At 37.9% G+C, this 18555-nt stretch overlaps 2 protein-coding genes across 12 annotated transcripts in view; one reads left to right on the top strand and one right to left on the bottom strand.

The window, feature by feature from the left end:
- Positions 1-1902, bottom strand: part of LOC308199451 (uncharacterized protein) — an 88443-nt gene extending 86541 nt beyond the window's left edge. Inside the window, exon 1 of the mRNA XM_080603632.1 lies at positions 1771-1902. The gene's annotated coding sequence lies outside the window, so the exon portion shown is untranslated. The remainder of the gene's footprint in view (positions 1-1770) is intronic.
- Positions 1-1942, top strand: part of NTNG1 (netrin G1) — a 157179-nt gene extending 155237 nt beyond the window's left edge. For all 11 annotated transcript variants that reach the window (XM_080603593.1, XM_080603599.1, XM_080603600.1 and 8 more), the window contains one exon: positions 721-1942. In XM_080603593.1, coding sequence (XP_080459719.1) covers positions 721-947 — 227 coding nt within the window. In that variant the 3' untranslated portion in view covers positions 948-1942. The remainder of the gene's footprint in view (positions 1-720) is intronic.
- Positions 1943-18555: the final 16613 nt, after the last annotated feature.

Below are 18555 nucleotides of genomic sequence, written 5' to 3'. Positions count from 1 at the left end.
TACAACGTCTAACTAGGATAGTTTTGTCAGATACCCTTGTACCAAAGCAACAAACTTAGTTAAGAATAAATATTTGATCTGTAATGGAAATTACAACTTGATCTTTTATTTCCATATGTACATAGCATAAAATCCCCATCAAATAGCATGCTGGTATTCCTGCCTGTGCTTGCCTTATTTTTTGCATATTTTTTCAGATCACTGATATGTGCAATTCTTGATTACAAAATCCTGTCTTCTCATACAGATCTTTTTACTTCAGCAAAGCCACATTGCATTTTTAACCACTGCTCATGTTGTCCAAAAGCCTTAAGCACCTTGCCTCTTTCAAGTAACAACAAACTCACCTATAGTTCCAGTTCAGTAGTAACTATAAAATAGCAGCCAATGGCACAAAGCAGGTATTAATCTTCATATTTCATTATTAATTCATTACTAATATTAATTTGTTAGTTAATATTCAGCAGTCTGAAGTGGATAAGATTCTCCAAGACTACAGCTTAAAAAAAATGAAGAGAAAATAGCAAATAAACCAAATTCAGACTTGAAGTTTTTAAAAACTAGAACATGTCCCCTGCTTACACGTCTCAGGAAGAGGAGGGAAGCATGAGATGAGCCACTAGTGTTTTAGTTCTGATTTTAGTGCAGAATTTCTCCTGTAGCTGAACTTATATTTACTCTGCTTTTCTCTCCCTCCCTCCCTCCCCTGCTATCTTGCAGCAAATGTATGTGACAATGAGCTCCTGCATTGCCAGAATGGAGGAACGTGCATCAACAACGTGCGATGCCAGTGCCCTCCAGCCTACACTGGCATTTTGTGTGAGAAGCTGAAGTGCGAAAGGGATCCAGGAGGCTGCAGCCAAAACTCCGGCCAGGGGGCAATATCTCACGGTCCCCTATTACTGCTGACTGCCCTACTAGGAGCAACTGGGCTTTGCACATGCTAGGCTCCGTATGGTTGATGGCATCATATTCGGACTGCTTCAAAAGAATGTGCCACATGAAAACAAAACACAACCCAAGCGTTTGCTACTGAAATTTAAAAAAAGGAAAAAGAGAAAAAATACTACATACAAACTAGGAAGGCCTAACTGAACTAAGCCATATTAATCAGTTACGGACAGTGCTCTGAGTCAAGACTGTTCCCCGCGACCCGAGACGGGTTGGCAGCAGCCTATTCTGTCAAATCAGCACTAGCTGCCGAGCTCACACAGGACAAAGGGCTTCGACAGCCCCAGAAATGGAAACAGAATTCAAAAATGTTTGCTACTCCTCTCTGGTGCGCTACTGTACCTCCGCCCGGTGTGTGGACCGACCAAATAAAGGCATTCTTTGCTGTCAGTGCATTGTGGGTATAAGGAAATCTGTAAAAGCTGCCATATTGGCCTGCTTCAGTCCCTGAATCCTTTCCTACCTGTGCTTTAGTGAACGTTGCTCTGTAACCCTTGTTGGTTGAAAGATTTCTTTGTCTGATGTTAGTGATGCACATGTGTAACAGCCCCCTCAATAAAACTCAAGCCAGTCATTTCCTTGTATAACTTAGCAGCACTGCATCAGTAAGATGCTGTGTTCACCTACTGTACAAGAGTGGCTATAGGACAAAGTGTATTTATCCTTTTGTATTCAAATGAAGTTATTTTTCTTGAAATAATGTACAATGTAGATTTTTTGTATTATTGCCTATTTGTGTTACCAGACAATTTGTTAACGTATTTAATTCTAATCAGATAAGAGAAAAATATTACTTTTTATTTAGTCCTTTTCTTTTACCTTTCATTTAATTGTGCAGAGATTTCTCTGTATGGGCAACGTGCTGGCATCAAAGAATATCAGTTTACATATATAACAAGTGTAATAAGATTCCACCAAAGGACGTTCTAAATGTTTTCTTGTTGCTTTAACACTGGAAGAGTTCAAAGAATAAAAATTCCTGCATAAATAATTCCAGGATTATGTATTGCTATTTCTTAAGACATTTTAGGGAAAAAAAATAAATCATTGTACCACCTCGTATGTGAAAGAACAGATTCAACAGTAGAAATTACATCATAACAATCTAACCTACTTATATATTTTACTACTGTCAGTGTTTTTCCAAACAATTTGAAACAAAGCACATCATTTCCTTGAGGAAATCGAAATCTTAATCATCAAATCCTAAGCATGGAAGAGGTGTGAAAAGTTGAATAGTTCTCATCTTTCTTCTCTCAAGTCATCACAGAAATTATTCCAAACTAATTCACAAGGTATTTCGGAAACCAGTCTTTAAATCACACAATTTGTGTGGATTTGGGCAGTAATGAAGTAGATATAGCCACAGCTTAAACCGTTTCTCCAAAAGCATCATTAAAATGATGTTTGTATGTGTACTAGTCTGCCTAAGAAACTGCAAAAACAGCAGCAATCAAAAAAATAAGATTTAACTTTTAATAAAGTCAAATTTAATATTTAGAAGGAGTGTCAAAATATACAGCAGCAAGTAGATAAAAAGTGCTGCTCCAGCAAATAAAGTTTGTTTTAAGTATTGCCCAAGGTGTAATAAATTCTTGTTTCTGCCTTTTATTAGGCCAATTACTGAGTGTGACAGAAATGAATAGCAAGAATAGAGAGGCAAGGCAAAACCACAGCAGCATTTCAAAGTCCGGGGGGGGAAGTGGGGGGTTGGATCAAAAGGTAGCAAGACTGTATGAATTCATTTCCTGGCAATTTTCATCATAATGGCTGTAAATATTTTACCAACATAATAGCCTACTATGGAAAACTGTTAATCAGCAAAAGAAAAATTCCTGAGAGAAATAAATTCTACCTGGCTGCCTCTTCCAAATGGTGAACAGAGCACAATTTAGGGCACTGCCTTCATGGCTAAGCTCTTTCTGCTGAGGGAAGTTTTGCGTGCCCACCCTCCAGAAACAGGTAGGCACACCAGGTCTTCATTTCTTTAAAGATTCATGTGAAGATGACAATGAAGATAACACGCTGGTATTTCTTCAGGCTGTCAACCTGGGCCCTTCACGTAGAATATCTGCTATTTACATCAGCACTTTGTTTCACTGGGCTAAGATAAGGCAAAGAAAAATTTAGAGCTTGGGTGGTTACCAGTGATGGTCTACATTAGATTGAAGGTATACATTAAAAGAACATTCATGACAATAAACAGAAACTTATACTGCAGACTTAATGAGGAATATAAACGCTAATATAGGTGACATGCAAAGCCAGACACTTATAATTAAGCGGATTTCTGATATTAAGATGTGGAATTTAAGTTTCCTTAATGCTTATTAGCACAGACTAAACTCAGATTGTGCAATTATTGGAAAAGATGCACTTAAGCTGTCATAAACTTAAGGCTTTATGAAAGTGCTAAGAAAGCATGTTATGCACATTTTGTTAGAAGATATTCTGCCAGCAGTACTGAAGTATAATGAATATCAGAACATAATCAATTCAGCTGCATTCCAATTTCATGTGGTTATGATCTTCTAAACCAGTGCAGAGTATACGTCTTTCCACATTAATTAGCTACCTTTTTGTTTGTTTTATCCTCCCTCACCTATTAATAAAATCATGATTTTAGGAGTACATTCACTGGCAAGTTTTCATATCAATCGTCGTTTTCTTCAGCTTCATTATTTTTTCCTCTGAACTTCACAAAACTTCACTAAGTGAAATTTTTGAATGCAAGTTTCTGCTATTTTATGCCAAATACAGTTGCAAAAATTTGTACATCTGTAGAGAGAGGAGTTTTACACTGCATGGCATTGCTTTACCTGCTTCTTCATTGAATTCAGTGGAAAATGAAGACAGAACCTGTTTCCCATTTCAGAAAAACTGTAAAAGAAACAAGATTCCTGTTGCTGAAGATATAGTGGGATCTTCCCATGATAATGTGGAATGTTGCTTTATTTTTCAGCTGAAAACATACACCCTTTCAAACATATTATGGGTTTCTTGGAAGGGGGGTAATCTTGTCCCTGCGACTGCCTGTAAAATAGTAAACACACACAACACCAAAAAAAAAAAAAAAAAAACCACAAACAAACAAACTAAAAAAACACCTTGATCACTAACCTGGGATTTTGGTTCTGTATCAGAAAGCAGCAAAAGGACCCTACCATAGAGTTATAATTCTCTGTCCTGGAAGACTTACCATCCAAAAACTCCACATCATTTAGTTGTCTAGATCATGGTTCAGAGTACAATGACCTTAAACCTAACATTCATAATTAAACTTAGGCAGTTAAATTGGTTTCAGTTATTTTGATAAATCTGTCAATCCTAGTCCACTTGCAATTGCTGTGTTTCTAGCCATAGAATTCATTCTGATCTGGGATCCCCATGTTTAACATCTGAAGACAGTGCAGCTTAAGACAAGGTCTTGCTCCTTGATGAGGGAGCAGCAGAAATGTCCACATGAAGCTATAGCCATCTTTCTCGAAAGGACTTTAAGATAAAGACATCTATCACAGTGCTGCATAACCGTTTCAAAAACAAACTATTCAAAGAAAGAAAATCTAGTTGGACTCACATTAAACTGAGATATTGCCCTCAAACAATAATTGATCTAATATTTTATCATGACTTAGCCACAGATAAGAAGTTATTTCATGTTGTGAATAGAAGAAAAAAATAATGTGCAAAAGACTCCTCATATTTAGAAAGAGCTCTTCTGCTTCCATATAATTTTATACATCTTTTTCATAACTCCAAGACACCAGGGGGATTTGTTATAGCCTCATTGGGATTCTAGGTTTATTAAACTATTGAATTAACTAGATTCATTCATGCATGCAGTTTATTCACCTGTGAGAAATTTGAGTAATATTTTTCATAAAATATGCAAGACCAGATTTTCAGCCAGCCTCCAGCCCTGCCTTCATGTTTGTCCTTAGAAATGCAAAGTTACAGACGTAAATATTAAGACACGGTCAATCAATTTATTGCTAAGAAAAATCGTATGTTTAATTATTTAAGAATGCAAATATTTATCCACCAAAACCCAAATCTGACATGATAAAACAGAAATGCTTATATTAACCAACTTACTACCTTTCCTACCATCATCCAATATCAGAAAAATGTAAAAAGTGTATGCAAAACAGACAAGCAGAACAGCAGCATTTTGCACCATATGGTGCATTTCATTTAATGAAATGAAGGTTCATCACCAGTACAGCATGTTCACTAAGACGCACCATTTTTGCCACAATGTGCAACAGACAAAATTCCAGTACAAAGCATATGTTTCCCTTCATGGTTTTTCTGACCATTATTATGTGTGCAGAACCAAACATACACATGATGAAATAGCACTTGAGAAATTGTACAGTCTCAGAGAATACAGCAAAGACTAATATTATGCAATCTGCAGAACTAACAGACTCTGAGGGCTTCAGGATTGAATTTGTGCAAGTGTTGCTGGCATTTCTGAGAAGGACCAGGATAAAAATCACATCATGGAAGCGCACTGAATCAGAGTTCACAGCAGTCAGCAGAACTAAGCGACAGTCTAGCTACAGAAAGCACAACAGGATGACATCAGCCCTGCATCCATCAGAGGGACAGCCACATCTCACCCAAGGTCATCATTCCCCTGTCAAAACCTTTGTACGTGCAAGCGCGTGTGTGCACGTGCCCGTTACATTTACTAAGTTACCCGCACTATGCTGCTGAATGGAGTTGCTACACATGTGTTCAAGTTTACTGTTAGCACTGGTAATACAATTCTTATACTACAGGTGAACCATTGTTGAGAAACTGAAGTAATAACAGTTATTCTGGGGAAAGAGAATGATGAGTGTGTTTTGAGGTATGTTTGTTTTGAGAAAATGAAACCAAATTCAGATGAGTACTGTTTCTCACATTATGTCATTTTCACTTGAGTTCTCTGTGCAGGTCTTTGTGACATCCAAGAAATCCATTACTAAGAATTTAATTCTGACATTTGTATGTCTGAACAAGACCTTCCAAGAATAATGATGTCAGTGCAATACTGTATACTGACAGCCTTTACAGTTCAAGACTGCAGGAGAGGCTCAAGATGGAGTACCGGAGTACTCTTCTTCAAAGACAAGAAATAGAGGCATTGATTAGGGTGAAAAGAACTTGTGTATTCCTACATGTAAGTGTTTAAAGTTTAAGAAAAATATGTTACACGGAAGACAAAACCTCAATAATTTGGATAGCTTTGCATTCTAAATAGAAACTGCCTGATTTTCACGAGTCTGTCCCTTACTGTTTATTGCAATAAATGTACAGTGAAGTGGACTTTCCTCTATTCTTGTGGAACAGGAAACGAAAGTCTTTCTATATCATTCAACTGTAATTTACAAAGCCACATATATAATGATTTATATATCATTGCAATGTTTAATATATAGTCGAGTTATGCAAAGCTTAAATTCAAAGGAGGGAAAAAGGCCAAAAAATCCACTGTTTTCAAGAGTTACAATATTTGGAGAAAACACAGCACTTGCAGAGTAAAAAGAAAGAATTTAAGTTGCCCCCAGAAAAGAAGTGTGCTAGGATCTCAGGAAAAAGACAAATTTAGATACTATACAGACTTAATAGTTCCACAGACACAGCATTTGTCATTCTAATCCCTCATTTGGATACTGCAGGACTTGAGCCTCGCTTAGACGAGATACTCTTCACTTAAGGCTTTCACCTCCTGGTCTAGGTGAAACACTGCCGACTTATCTGCTGGCAGACCCTAGGCCCATCCACGCTACCTCTCCTTTGTCTTTGACTTTTTGCTGGCACCAGCTGTGAATTTAGCAGCTCTAGTCTGGTCATCTAGTACAGATGTTCACGAAGAAGCTGGCCTTCTGCACCTTTCAAGAAACCAAGTCACAAGTCTCCCTGAGGGCAAAGCACAGCAGCAGTTACATCTGCTTTTTGTCAGGTACCTCCAAAACCATGGAATGTAATTCTTAGAAGTATACAGAAAATGAAATGTGTTCAGAAGAGAACGTGGTCCCTCCAGGCCTTCTTTTGGCATCTGCTGTCACCATGTTCAACACTGGACTGAACTAGGCTCTGAACGGCTACACTGACTCATTCAATCCATTTCTCGTTAACATCTCTTACCTCTAATTACTGTTGCTTGGTAGGATGAGAGAACTGGCAGGTAGAACGCTCCAGTAATTACATTTATTATACTGCTTTCTTTTGCCATCCTACAGCTTGCTTTCCTCCTTAATTTCAGTTTTTTTTTCTATGCCCTCATAAAATATATTTATTACTTTGCTCTAGAGATCTCCCACAGGCAAAAAGTAGGTGGATTGGTACTTATGAATTAGTCTTGGCAGTGCTCTTTTGCCTCCCTAGATCTGGTACCGAGTCACAACTACTTTTACAGTCCTCTCATGGAGTAGGATGTAAGGAATGATGACTAAACTATGTAGATTTACTGGTGAACAATTTTTTGACAGGTTTCTCATTTACTGACGATATCTAGCATCTGAGTATCTCCCAGACTTCACTGAGGTTAGCCTCATGACACTACTGCAAAGCAGGGAGGCATAGTCTTTCCATTTTATTCATGCAGACTGAAGCTTTAAGATGCTGAGAGACTTACAAAGTCAATTACAGCATGAGAGATTAATTCTGACACCTCGTCCACCGCATTAAGTACTAAGACCTACAATTTCCTGCTCCATCCAAATTATACAAGCCTGAAGTTAAATAGTCTTCCATCTGCATGTATTTGCCACCCACTTATTTCAAATTATCTTATCTAAGTCTATTTTACATTACACTTCCCAAAACATTGTCTTTGCCTTCCACGCTTGGAGTTTGAATATTGTGCTACATACCTTACACATTCGATTGCGCTGTGTTGGGTTTTTCTCTTTTGCAACTCCAGTCTAAAGCTAGAAGGAACAGCCACAGTTTTTTGAAGGGATGTTATATATGAGTCAAAATAATTGGAGGCATCATAACAGTTTGAGAAATTAGAAGACATGCATAAACAAAAAAACAGTAAAACACTAAAATCCTCTTCCAAAAGGAAGACATTGGCTATCTGTTTTTCCCCCCTCCTTGTCTGAATTTTACTTTATTGGATTTATTAAGGCACATATAATAATTCTATTATGACTTTATAAATTATTATACAATATTTTTAATAGCTGGAAATGCCTATAACTTAGGCATTTAATTTCCTCCATAAATGCCTAGATACTGACACAATTAGGTTGTGATGCATGGGTATTTCTGTTTACTGGAAATCTGGTAGCAAAACGACTCTACATTTTGAATGGGCTCATAAATATATATTGAATTTAATTTTTTAATACACAAAATCCATTTTCCTTTTGTTTGGCTGGTTTGGTGGCTGCTTGAGAGAAATATTTTCTATAAATATTTTTGTTTTGTACAACTAATTAGTCCATAAATCAGTACATTGTAATATGACAGAGATTACCCTCAAGCCAATAGAGAGCAACTGATTGAATATACTTACCTTCTTCATAACTCATCTATCTCTAATGTCTCTGCATTTTCTTCTGCTGCTTTCAAATGTTGTCTTTTTTTCCTCTTCCCATTCTTCAAATATAAACACCAGCTTAACCAATATGCACACTATTAAACACCAGATTTTTCCTGTGTTTTGTATCAAGTGCAGTGGGTTGACAAAGTACATAAATAAACAATAACCAGATAATCATAGATTAATCATTGTGATTCTGTAGTAGGAATTCTTACATGCTTTACATCTTCACATTACTTATTAAGGCCATTTACTGATATTAAAAATGTGCCAACTCTCAAGCACAAACACGTCTCTAAGAGTAAAGAGTAAAACTACAAATGTCAAATTCCTGTAACAGATGTCAAAGACTAATTTAGAATTCAATTCAGGATAGTAAATATTACAAAAAAAAGTAAGAAAAAACTATTTGCTGAACTTGAAGAATCTATTTCAATAACATTGAAGCTCTTTTTCTTCCTAGCATATATGCCTATTTTATTTTTTTAAATGGCTTGTAATGGCTAAGACAATGTAGGTAGTTCTGAGGAAGTAGTCATTCAGCCCTCCACAACTGTAAAGTTTAAAAAAAAAAAAACAGTAAAAGAGACATGGCTTTGTCATTATTTCTGCTGACTTAAGCTCCTAAGTGGTAACTCTCGTGAGGCAATTAGTACATTGACTAATGGAGATGTACAACAAAAGCTATCAGTCCTCTCTCACTACCTGTCAATCTTTGCAAAGGAAGCCTAATCGAACTGGAATGAAGATAAGCTAACCTTGTATCCTTAACCAGGCCTCAAATAAGGAAACAGGCTGAGGAAATAGCATTAGAACGTGTAGAACTTCAGTGGACACAATGCACCTGTTCTGTGGACAATTCAGATTCATTCTCCATAGACTGACCATCTGCATTCACTAATGACCTAGTCCAGATCCACTAAATGCAAAGGAAAGCCTTAACTTGATTTCAACAAAACAGAGTCAGGTTTTAAATCATCTTGAAAAACAATTTCAGTAAAGGAAAAGGTAATCTCTCAGGCATTATCTCAGTGATCCCAACATAATCTGCAACATTCGTACAATTCCTTGCACTATTTGTTGTGCATTATTCTATTGCAGCACTTAAGTTATTCTCATTTGAATTTTTCCACAGACCCAGCAATTCATGACAAACATCTTAATTTTAAAAGCTGGTCTGCATGGCATGCACTATGTCTATCCAACTGAGAAAGGAACTCCCTAGCTGAAGCTGTTTTCACCAACAATTTGTTTGCCAGCAGCATGTTTTCCTGTTTAATCCGTGTTAACATTTTGTTCAGAGTTATCCTAACTGGCATGTATTCTATCTGATAAACATCTCTTCTTTTCCCTCACAGAAACATTATTTATTTATGACATTATTGTTACAGACAACTAAACAGCCAAGAGGGAAACACATTTGCTTTTCTACAAATACCTGCACATGCTGTTAAACCTGCATCATTTTTCTTACAGAAACATCTAAAACTTGGTAAAAGGCTTCCTAGCATGTCTTTGGTATCCACTGAGAACAAGGAACAGACACCGACACATGCAGCAATACAAAATCAGCAAGAGTTCAGGAGAACAGGAGAAAAATAATGACATTTCAGGTTGTTAGGTTGATAGATGAAACTTTCTCCCTTCTGGCCCAATTTGTCATGACTATGACTAAATGAACTAAATGGGCCCAATTTAAAATGACTCAAATCAAGAGCTGCTTTCATTCACATTCTCTGTATCTTTGCCAATGCAGGAACTAACTACTCCATTATTAGGAAACCAGTGCCCAGCAAACAAAGCGAGTTAACACCAAATAATTTGTGTTTTTGGTCACAGTGCCCCCCAGGCTGCTTCACGACTGAGAATGAATTAAGGAGGAAGAGATAGCATAATTCAGAATTTCTAAAGTGCCTGAGAAGCAAATGCCCTCAAGTAAATTCACTCTCACTTCAACAACTGGTACCACACGTTGGATCTCTGGTGACAGAAATGCACATCCATTTACAAAAGAACAGAAAGTTCTACATCTTTCTCATGAATGCCATGGAAATTGTGATTGGTCATCAATTTGAATCACAGCTCTGCCCCAGATAGACACTGGCAATCTCCCACATCTGTGAAGACCCTGGTCCATCCAGGATCTGTACTTTTATCCACATGTAAAGATTTTAGTGTGCCTACCTTTAGGTTTCCCACTCTTGGTTCTTTATGATCTTTGTCAAGTGCAAGTTTCTTTAGCACATCCATGTCTTCAAACTATGTGACACAGCTGAAGACATAGCACTTATCCTCAATTATTATTAACTGACATTCTTGAATCTTCTAACACTGGGCTCAGACAAAGAATGGTTTCTGCAAAAAGGTTCACATTAAAGGAGCAGGAGCAAAGAGGCAACTGGAAGAGATAGAATGCTTTGACTATTGACAGCAGGACAAAGGTAACAAAGATGGACTAAACTCTATGAGTATTATTTATATAAGCTTAGATGCACTGAAATTATATAGACAATATTACTTATATTATATAGATATACATACATATTCTTATTTTAGTTTTATTTGCTACCTGAAGATTTTATAGGGTTTATCAAATATTTCAATTTTGTTATGTAGGAAAGTATCTCCATATTATGTGAACATACACAAATAATAACTGTGTTTGAGCATCTACCCACCTGCTCATTTGCAATTTGCTTTCTAAGTTATATCATCCTTTTTCTCTATACTTTTTCTCAACTAAAGGACATTTTTCAGCCCATTATTGGTTTATTAGCACAGAAGATTTAGAGACCCTCTGGAATCCCTCATCAACAGAATCTATTTCATTGAACTAGTCCTTAGCAATGAAAAAGCAACACAACCTGGTAATATTAAATATGAAAGAAATCATATACTCTACTATACTCAAGATGATAGCCACAGTTTACAGAAGGCATGATGAAATTAAGCAGAACATGAAACTCTGTGCAGGCCCTAAACCGGTGCATATACTCACTGTCTGTGGCAGGTCTATTACCTGATGTCTCTCACTGTGAGCCTGTGCTTTGACTGTAGTTGCTCACATTTATTAAAACAGAGAAAGAAGGGAGTGCTGGTCTGTACAACCAAGGATGCACTCCTCAGGGGCTGAGCTTGTATAGTGCAAAGCACCCGTCACATCACCTCTCAGCCATGGACCACAGGAGGGATCGCCACCAGCTGTGAGGCAGAGAACACAGCACAGAGAGTGATCATGCAGACAGAGAGCAGGTGAAAGGGTCAGTAACATGGACAGCAGAAATAATGGTTATTGGCAGGTCAAGGGGAGGAACTGGTATGTTTTTCAAAAACATCAGAACATTGACTAATGTAGAAATATTTTAGCTTAGTCCCTATTTTTTTTAATTTATTTTTTTTATTATTTTTTGCTGCACACCACTACTTCAAGGAGATCAGGTTGCTGATTATCGAGTCTCACCTGCCTAACGTTTCTCCACTAAATTGGAAGATGTGTGGAGCGGGTATTAAAAAGAAAAGCTCCCCACAGCACAATCTTGAAAAACACATCTTGTTTCTAACGCACACCACAACTTTCTCTGTTTCTAACAACGATGAGCAAGTAAGGAAGTAGTGTTTATAAAACCTTCTTAAAGCCACGTGTTGGTAGCATTTTCAGAGTTATTATTCGCATAACTCCATTCCCACTGAAGTCACTGAGGCCAATGACTCATTAGACAAGAGGCCAAACTCAGAAAACTTGAACTTAGAGTGCACAGAACTTGATTGTATGAAGACTTTCTACCTAATTGTATCTTACGACAAAACAGCAAGGGCTGAGAGTTTCAAATCATTTTAAGAAACTGAGTGCAAAAATCTTTGGGCTTTAGAAGGAAGTGATTGTTGGGCTTCTTTAGACTTCTTTGAAAATCTACAGTTTAATCATTACACTCTTTATCACTTTTATTTCTACGTACACACATATATGCGTAAGTATAAATATATATACACACAGACAAACTGTACTCATAACCCTGATGTGTTCCTCCATATTCAGATTAGCCTGCCATCTTGTGTCTATAAGGAACATAACATCCCATTTAACCAAGCACCTATGTATCAACCTCATGCACACATGCATGCTGTCTTTATTACAATTTAGGCAAATACAAAACAGCTCTTGAGCAATGCAAGATGATTACTTCATTTAATTAGATATGGTGGGATCTCCATGTTGTATGCTGATGAGACAAGCTGGTATAGCATGGTAAAGGCCAACTACTGTTACAAAAAATGCAGAGCTTTGGTTAAAAGAGACCAGACTACAGTAGATAATATTTTGCTCAAAACTATATATCTATCTAATCTGACATAAGAATTGCAAGGATATCTTAGTTGTTTTCTGATATTTTCATGTTAACTATTAGTTGGATTTTTGCCACTGAGACACAACCATCCCTGCTGCAAGACCAGAACTTCCATGCAGCAGACTACAAGAGAAAAGTCTTCCCAGACAGGAAGATGAATGACTAAAAGGGAAAGTGGTTTTGCCTACACACTTGGGATTAGCAAGGGCGTGTGAGTGACAGGGGGAAGGGGGAGAAAATCAACCAACCTACGAAGGGTAGCTGCTTTTGCTTTTCCTAAAAAGGTGTTTTATTGATTCCTGTTAAAGAAAAATAATTGAACTCTCAGGGGAAGAAAAAGAAGATTTCTTTTAGGAGCATTTGCTGCACTGTCTAAAGGGGCTTGACACTTACCTCCTGTTCTCCTTTTTGGCACAGAGAAGAACAATCGAGCAATAGTGCAGAGAAAATAATTTGTGCAGTTTGATTAGTTTCCACACCAGATGTTCCCACATATATTCACGTCTCCCCAACTCTCTCTCTCTAGCCAAAAGTGTGCGCAGCTGGTGCTTCTATAGTCAACACCAAAGCTATTTCACAGAGCTATTAGCAGGGGGTTACATTACGGATCCCACCACTTCTCTGGGGGCCTGCTCCCGTTTCCAGTGAAATTAAGGCATCATTGTGCTCATTGTCTTCAGGGAGTGCCAGAAAAGGTTGCTGGAAAAACTTTTGCTGCTGATATGCACCTGCACTTTCAACTCTTCCAGCCTGTGATTTCCATTTCACTCTCATTCCCTCAGCTTTCTTGCTGGCACCACAAAGCACTGCAGCTGTTCTGCTGACCAGCTCTAGGTTTTCATTCTTTGTAAAGTAGGTTCCAATGACAAACTATTTTAAAAAGAATCACAAAGCATAAGAACTTTTGCTTGTTTGTTAATTTAAAGTTTTAATGTCCATGGATTTAAAGAAACAGCAACTACAAAGTTGCTGAACATGAACATACTGGTGACTGAATAAATCTTAAAAAATGGTAAAAGTGCTACCACATGAAAACATTCACAGTTTCTGGCAAACTCTGCTAGGGCAAGTACTAGCTGGGAACCCATCACCAAGAAATTGGCCACATTATGAGAAATTCTAAATTCTTAAAAATTTATTTTTTTTTAAGTTTCTTACTTAATACCGACAGAAATGTTTCTATAGCCTTGGAGCTTTGGGTTTGGTTCAAATTGCTCTGGATGCAAGTGGGAGGTTTTCTGCTGATGCAGAAGGAACTAAGGTTATGCACCTTTTAATTTCTAGGAACTCAGGATCTGTGCAAATTTTGCAGTCAGTTTGTCTTCATAACTGCTGCATCTTGTTGCAGAAGACATACACATGGGATTCTTTCATGAAGGATTTATGCTTTCTTGATGTGAACTGAAGGTGATCTGAAGCAGAAACATGCTGGTGAAAGCACTGCAATAACAAGTGGGAAGAAATCATCCTGTATACCAACAGTGATGTCCATGAGGATTTTTTGCCAGTAGGTTCTCAGTGCATGCATCTGACAACTAGTCTTGTCCATGTGGATGATCACTTGGGAGATAACATTAAAGGTGATGGAAGGTGTCTGGTTATCAGCTGGACGCCGCTACTCTCCAAAAGGGGCATTTTAAATGTTTAGATGCCAGGTTAGCTAGATGACCTTAGCTACCTAAAAGCATAAACTCATGCAGCTTTCAGGAGGCAAGGGACTGCAGGAACTGGTCAGTACAATGTGATTTGGGAAGAAAGAATGGACCGTACCCACCAGTGAAGTCCCTGTAAAGAGACAACATGTGGTACTGCATTATGCCAATACAGCAAGATTGGGTGAACACGGCCAAAAGATTGGCAAAGGACAGCATGGCACAGGCAAGTATCACTGGTAGTGGGACAGCACATACAAAAGGACGCAAGGATAAAAAAGCCAGTTGTACTCTGAAAGGGCCAGGCTAATAAGCAGAGGATCTCTTCAGAACAAAGAGGGCAGTGGGCATCATTCAGGTCTCCTAAAGATTTGGAGTTGTACTGATACCTTGCACAGAAAATTAGATGTAAATGATCAGTGTTCATTGTCATTTTGGACTTGAGATGTCACTAAATTTAAACACACTCTTGTGGTGGCTGCTACTGTAGCACAGAAGACTTGTGTAATCTCAGGGAGAAAATAAAAAAGGGGCCACAAAGTAAAGTAAAAGAATTCACTGTCTTCCTTCTTGTTGAATGAGGTGAAGGCAAAAGCAGCACAGAATTAAAGGCAAATTACATGTCTAATATGATTCTGATCATTGAAAGTAAAATTAACAGACATCTGGATCTAGTATGCGAAACTTTGCTTCCTGAACTTTGCTGGAGTTGTGCCACTGACTGCAACGTAGCCACAATTCTATCCTGAAAATGTCTTGAGTCAAACTCTGTGAGAAAATGGAGGCTTACCAGTGTATCAAGACTTGAGGATATTGCATACCTGCCTGGGGGAGTGGGGGGCACTTTGCTGTAAGACTGTTTCTATTCATAGGGAAATAGAACATATTTGCATCATTTTATCATACCAGCATAGTAGCCATGTTCCCCTCCCACACACACAGCTGATGCAAACTCCCACTGTTTTTATTATAACAGAGAAAGCACCCAGGCCTGTTTCAGCTGTATTAACAGAACCTGATTTTTAAAACCCTAAAGATGAAGATATGACAAGGGATTTTCAAATGCATCTGAACACCCTAAAATCTGTCCCGCAGGTCCACTGACATTGAAACAAGGCACAGGATATTTTTATCATTTTCCAATACATCCTTGAGAGGTGACAAATGAAAGCAAACGTAATAGAGCAAGATAGCATGGTCTAGTAAAGGATATCTTGCACAAGCTGAAACAGTACACAAAAATATCATTTGGACCCTTCCTCCCCATAATCAGAAAGCTTTGTCATCACAAATGCTTAGACAGACTATATGGCAACCAAATGCTTCCCCCATCCCCTTCAGCAAGCTCATTTCAGTTGCAGTTATAAACACAAAGATTTCTTCAATGAACCCGGGAGACAGCAGATGTTAATTATAGCAAAATGGTATCAAAGCCAAACAAAAATTTGTTTTGGTTTGGTTTTGCATGATTAGTTCAGCAGCACTCCCAAATAGCATAAACTGCAGGGTATGCAAACCCTGATCACTTGACAAAGATGTATGTAGACTTGCCCATCCTATATAACCAAATGTCACCTACATAGTTATTAGCAATTGCCCTTAAGCTAATGCATCATGTGTCTTTTTGACAAGAGGAATGGCCGGGTTCTGACAAAGAATAATTGTCATTTCAATTGAAAAACGGTAAAATATAACCAAAATCAAACATGAAATTATTACTGAAAAATGTAAGGGAGCAGACAGAACTGTATAACTTGGCTGGAATTAGCAGCAGCTTAATTTAGGCAAATACAGATTGACCTTAAATTAGCTCTAATAAGCATTCAATGCAGTACAAACTACAAAAGTAAATGAAAATGGTAGTTATGGCACTTCAAGATTAGGGTGCCCTCAGTGCCCAAGGAGCTTCAGCACTAACCAAAGAGGAAGAGGAGTGCTTCTAGGGAGTTCCAGTTTCCACCTAACCTAAGGTTTAATGACCGAATTCTTCAGCTGTACACTAATTTTCAACTCTGAAGCTACTGAAAACAATGAAGCTATACAGTGTACCTAAATGAGGGTTAAGGCACATCCTCCAGCATCAGCTGCTCTGCTGCTCCAGCACACCCTTTCTGGGAAGCAATGAAGAGGACTGAACAGTAAGTACTGCAAATCTCTCCTTCCAGATCTCAGACTTCTGCAGTATGCTATTGTCACACTTTCAGCATTATAAATTAGGCTCACTAAATATTCCAATCAATTACTTTTTGATTTACTGCCTTCCATGGCATTTTCCTCTTTCATTTATTGGTACACTTGACTTGCATTTCCTAAGGGGACGTCGTGTGCTAAAATTATATGGCAAAGAACATGTCATTCTTTTAAAATGTCTTCTTTCCTTCCACTGCAAGTTTAGGCTGTACCCTGTAGGGTGCCCCCAAACTAATCTCTTCTCTCCTCAGTCCTTGCAGGGATCTCTGCTTCGCTGGCTAGCAGCTTTTCCCATCACAACGATTAGAATATTGATTAAAAGCTTCCCCTGAATCCTGTCTCCATAGGACTGCACTAACAAGCTAACAGACTTAAAACATCTTCCAGCATACATCTATAACATAGCACTGTGTGATTTCCTACCTTCAAATGCGCTGGTTGTAGTGCTTGTCTCCCTCTGAGGAATAACGGACACAAATCAGGAGTGGGTTTTACCCACATATCTGTGCTGCCAGGCAGTCCAGACTTTGGGATTATTCTTTTTGTACTGGCCACTAATCATTGCCAGCCATGTGGGTAACCAAGTCAGAAGATCCTTGCACTAGCCAATACTAGAGCAGCTCCTCACAACTCACTAACTTAAGCACTTACTGATCAACTACAACTTGTTTTGCAGGAGGTGGAATCTTAAGTGTTTGTGTTTTTTTTTCCGTGAAGTGAATTTAAAATATCACTTTGCTTTCTACCAAGCCTCCAAAATATTCTGTCATTCAGGTCCACTGCTTTGTCATGGTTATTCACATATAACATTTTTCTCGCACACACAACCCTCACCTACCCTTCACAAACATTCTTTGCTTGAGAAAAGGAAGGAAAAGGAAAAAAAGGAAAGATCCCTTGGGATGGTAATCTCCTTCTTACAAGTATATTGTTTTCCCAGTATAAATATTGCAGAATATATCCTTAAGTCTGATGTTACTTGCTCTTAAAGTATCAAAAACTAACAAGGAAATCATGCCTACACAGTATTGATAATTCACAAGGCCACAGAAAGAGGCTGGGTGGGGATTCTTTGAAATTTTAATTAACCCTGGGAGAATCAATAAAACCATTTGTTTAGTTCTAGCACCTGTTTTTAGGCAATAATATCTTCATGCTACTGCTTGCTTAGTTATATTAGAAATTACACTATCTCTTCGGCTGCAAAAAGATTATTGATTTGTATGTAAAGTCAGGCACAAAATACTGGCTGTTTACAGTGATTCAGAGTTGCTGTGAGCACTGTCTGTAAAGTCACCCAACTCCACTGCAACATACCAGCATGCCTCAAAGCAAGCAAGCTTAACAAATCAACAGTTCACATCACGTAAGGAGCCGCTAAGCCACCTTCTTTGTCAGGTAAGAAACTTTCCAAGTCTGATGATATAAACAACACAAACAAACTCATGCTTTTCAACAGCTCCAAAGAGGAAGATAATGGTAGGAGAAAATGTGAAAAATATGACTATTTACTATTCAGGCAGCTTTCCACTACTTTTCCCTTTCTTTATACCTACTTCATATATACATACAGAATTTAAAAAATATGAAAGCCTATCTAGCTAGTAATGACTAATTACTAACCAGTGAGCACTCACTGGTCCAAAGCACTGCAATGAGCAGCATTCCCTGGTCAAAAGGGTTTTGCCACTACAGCACAAATAATCTGCCCTTCAACATTGCCACTCACGCTAGCCGAAAGTTGAACAGCTCTGAATAGTTTACAATTTTCTTTTATCCATGGGATTTAGACAGAATCCCTGTTGACCATTTCTGTAATACCCATAAATTATAAGTACCCCACAACATTTATTATCTTTAAAAATGAACATCA

Source organism: Anser brachyrhynchus, assembly GCF_964034855.1.
Source record: "Anser brachyrhynchus genome assembly, chromosome: 8".
Taxonomy (NCBI): Eukaryota; Metazoa; Chordata; class Aves; order Anseriformes; family Anatidae; genus Anser; species Anser brachyrhynchus.
The sequence above is the reverse complement of the archived record's forward strand: the minus strand, read 5'-3'. Positions and strand labels throughout refer to the sequence as shown.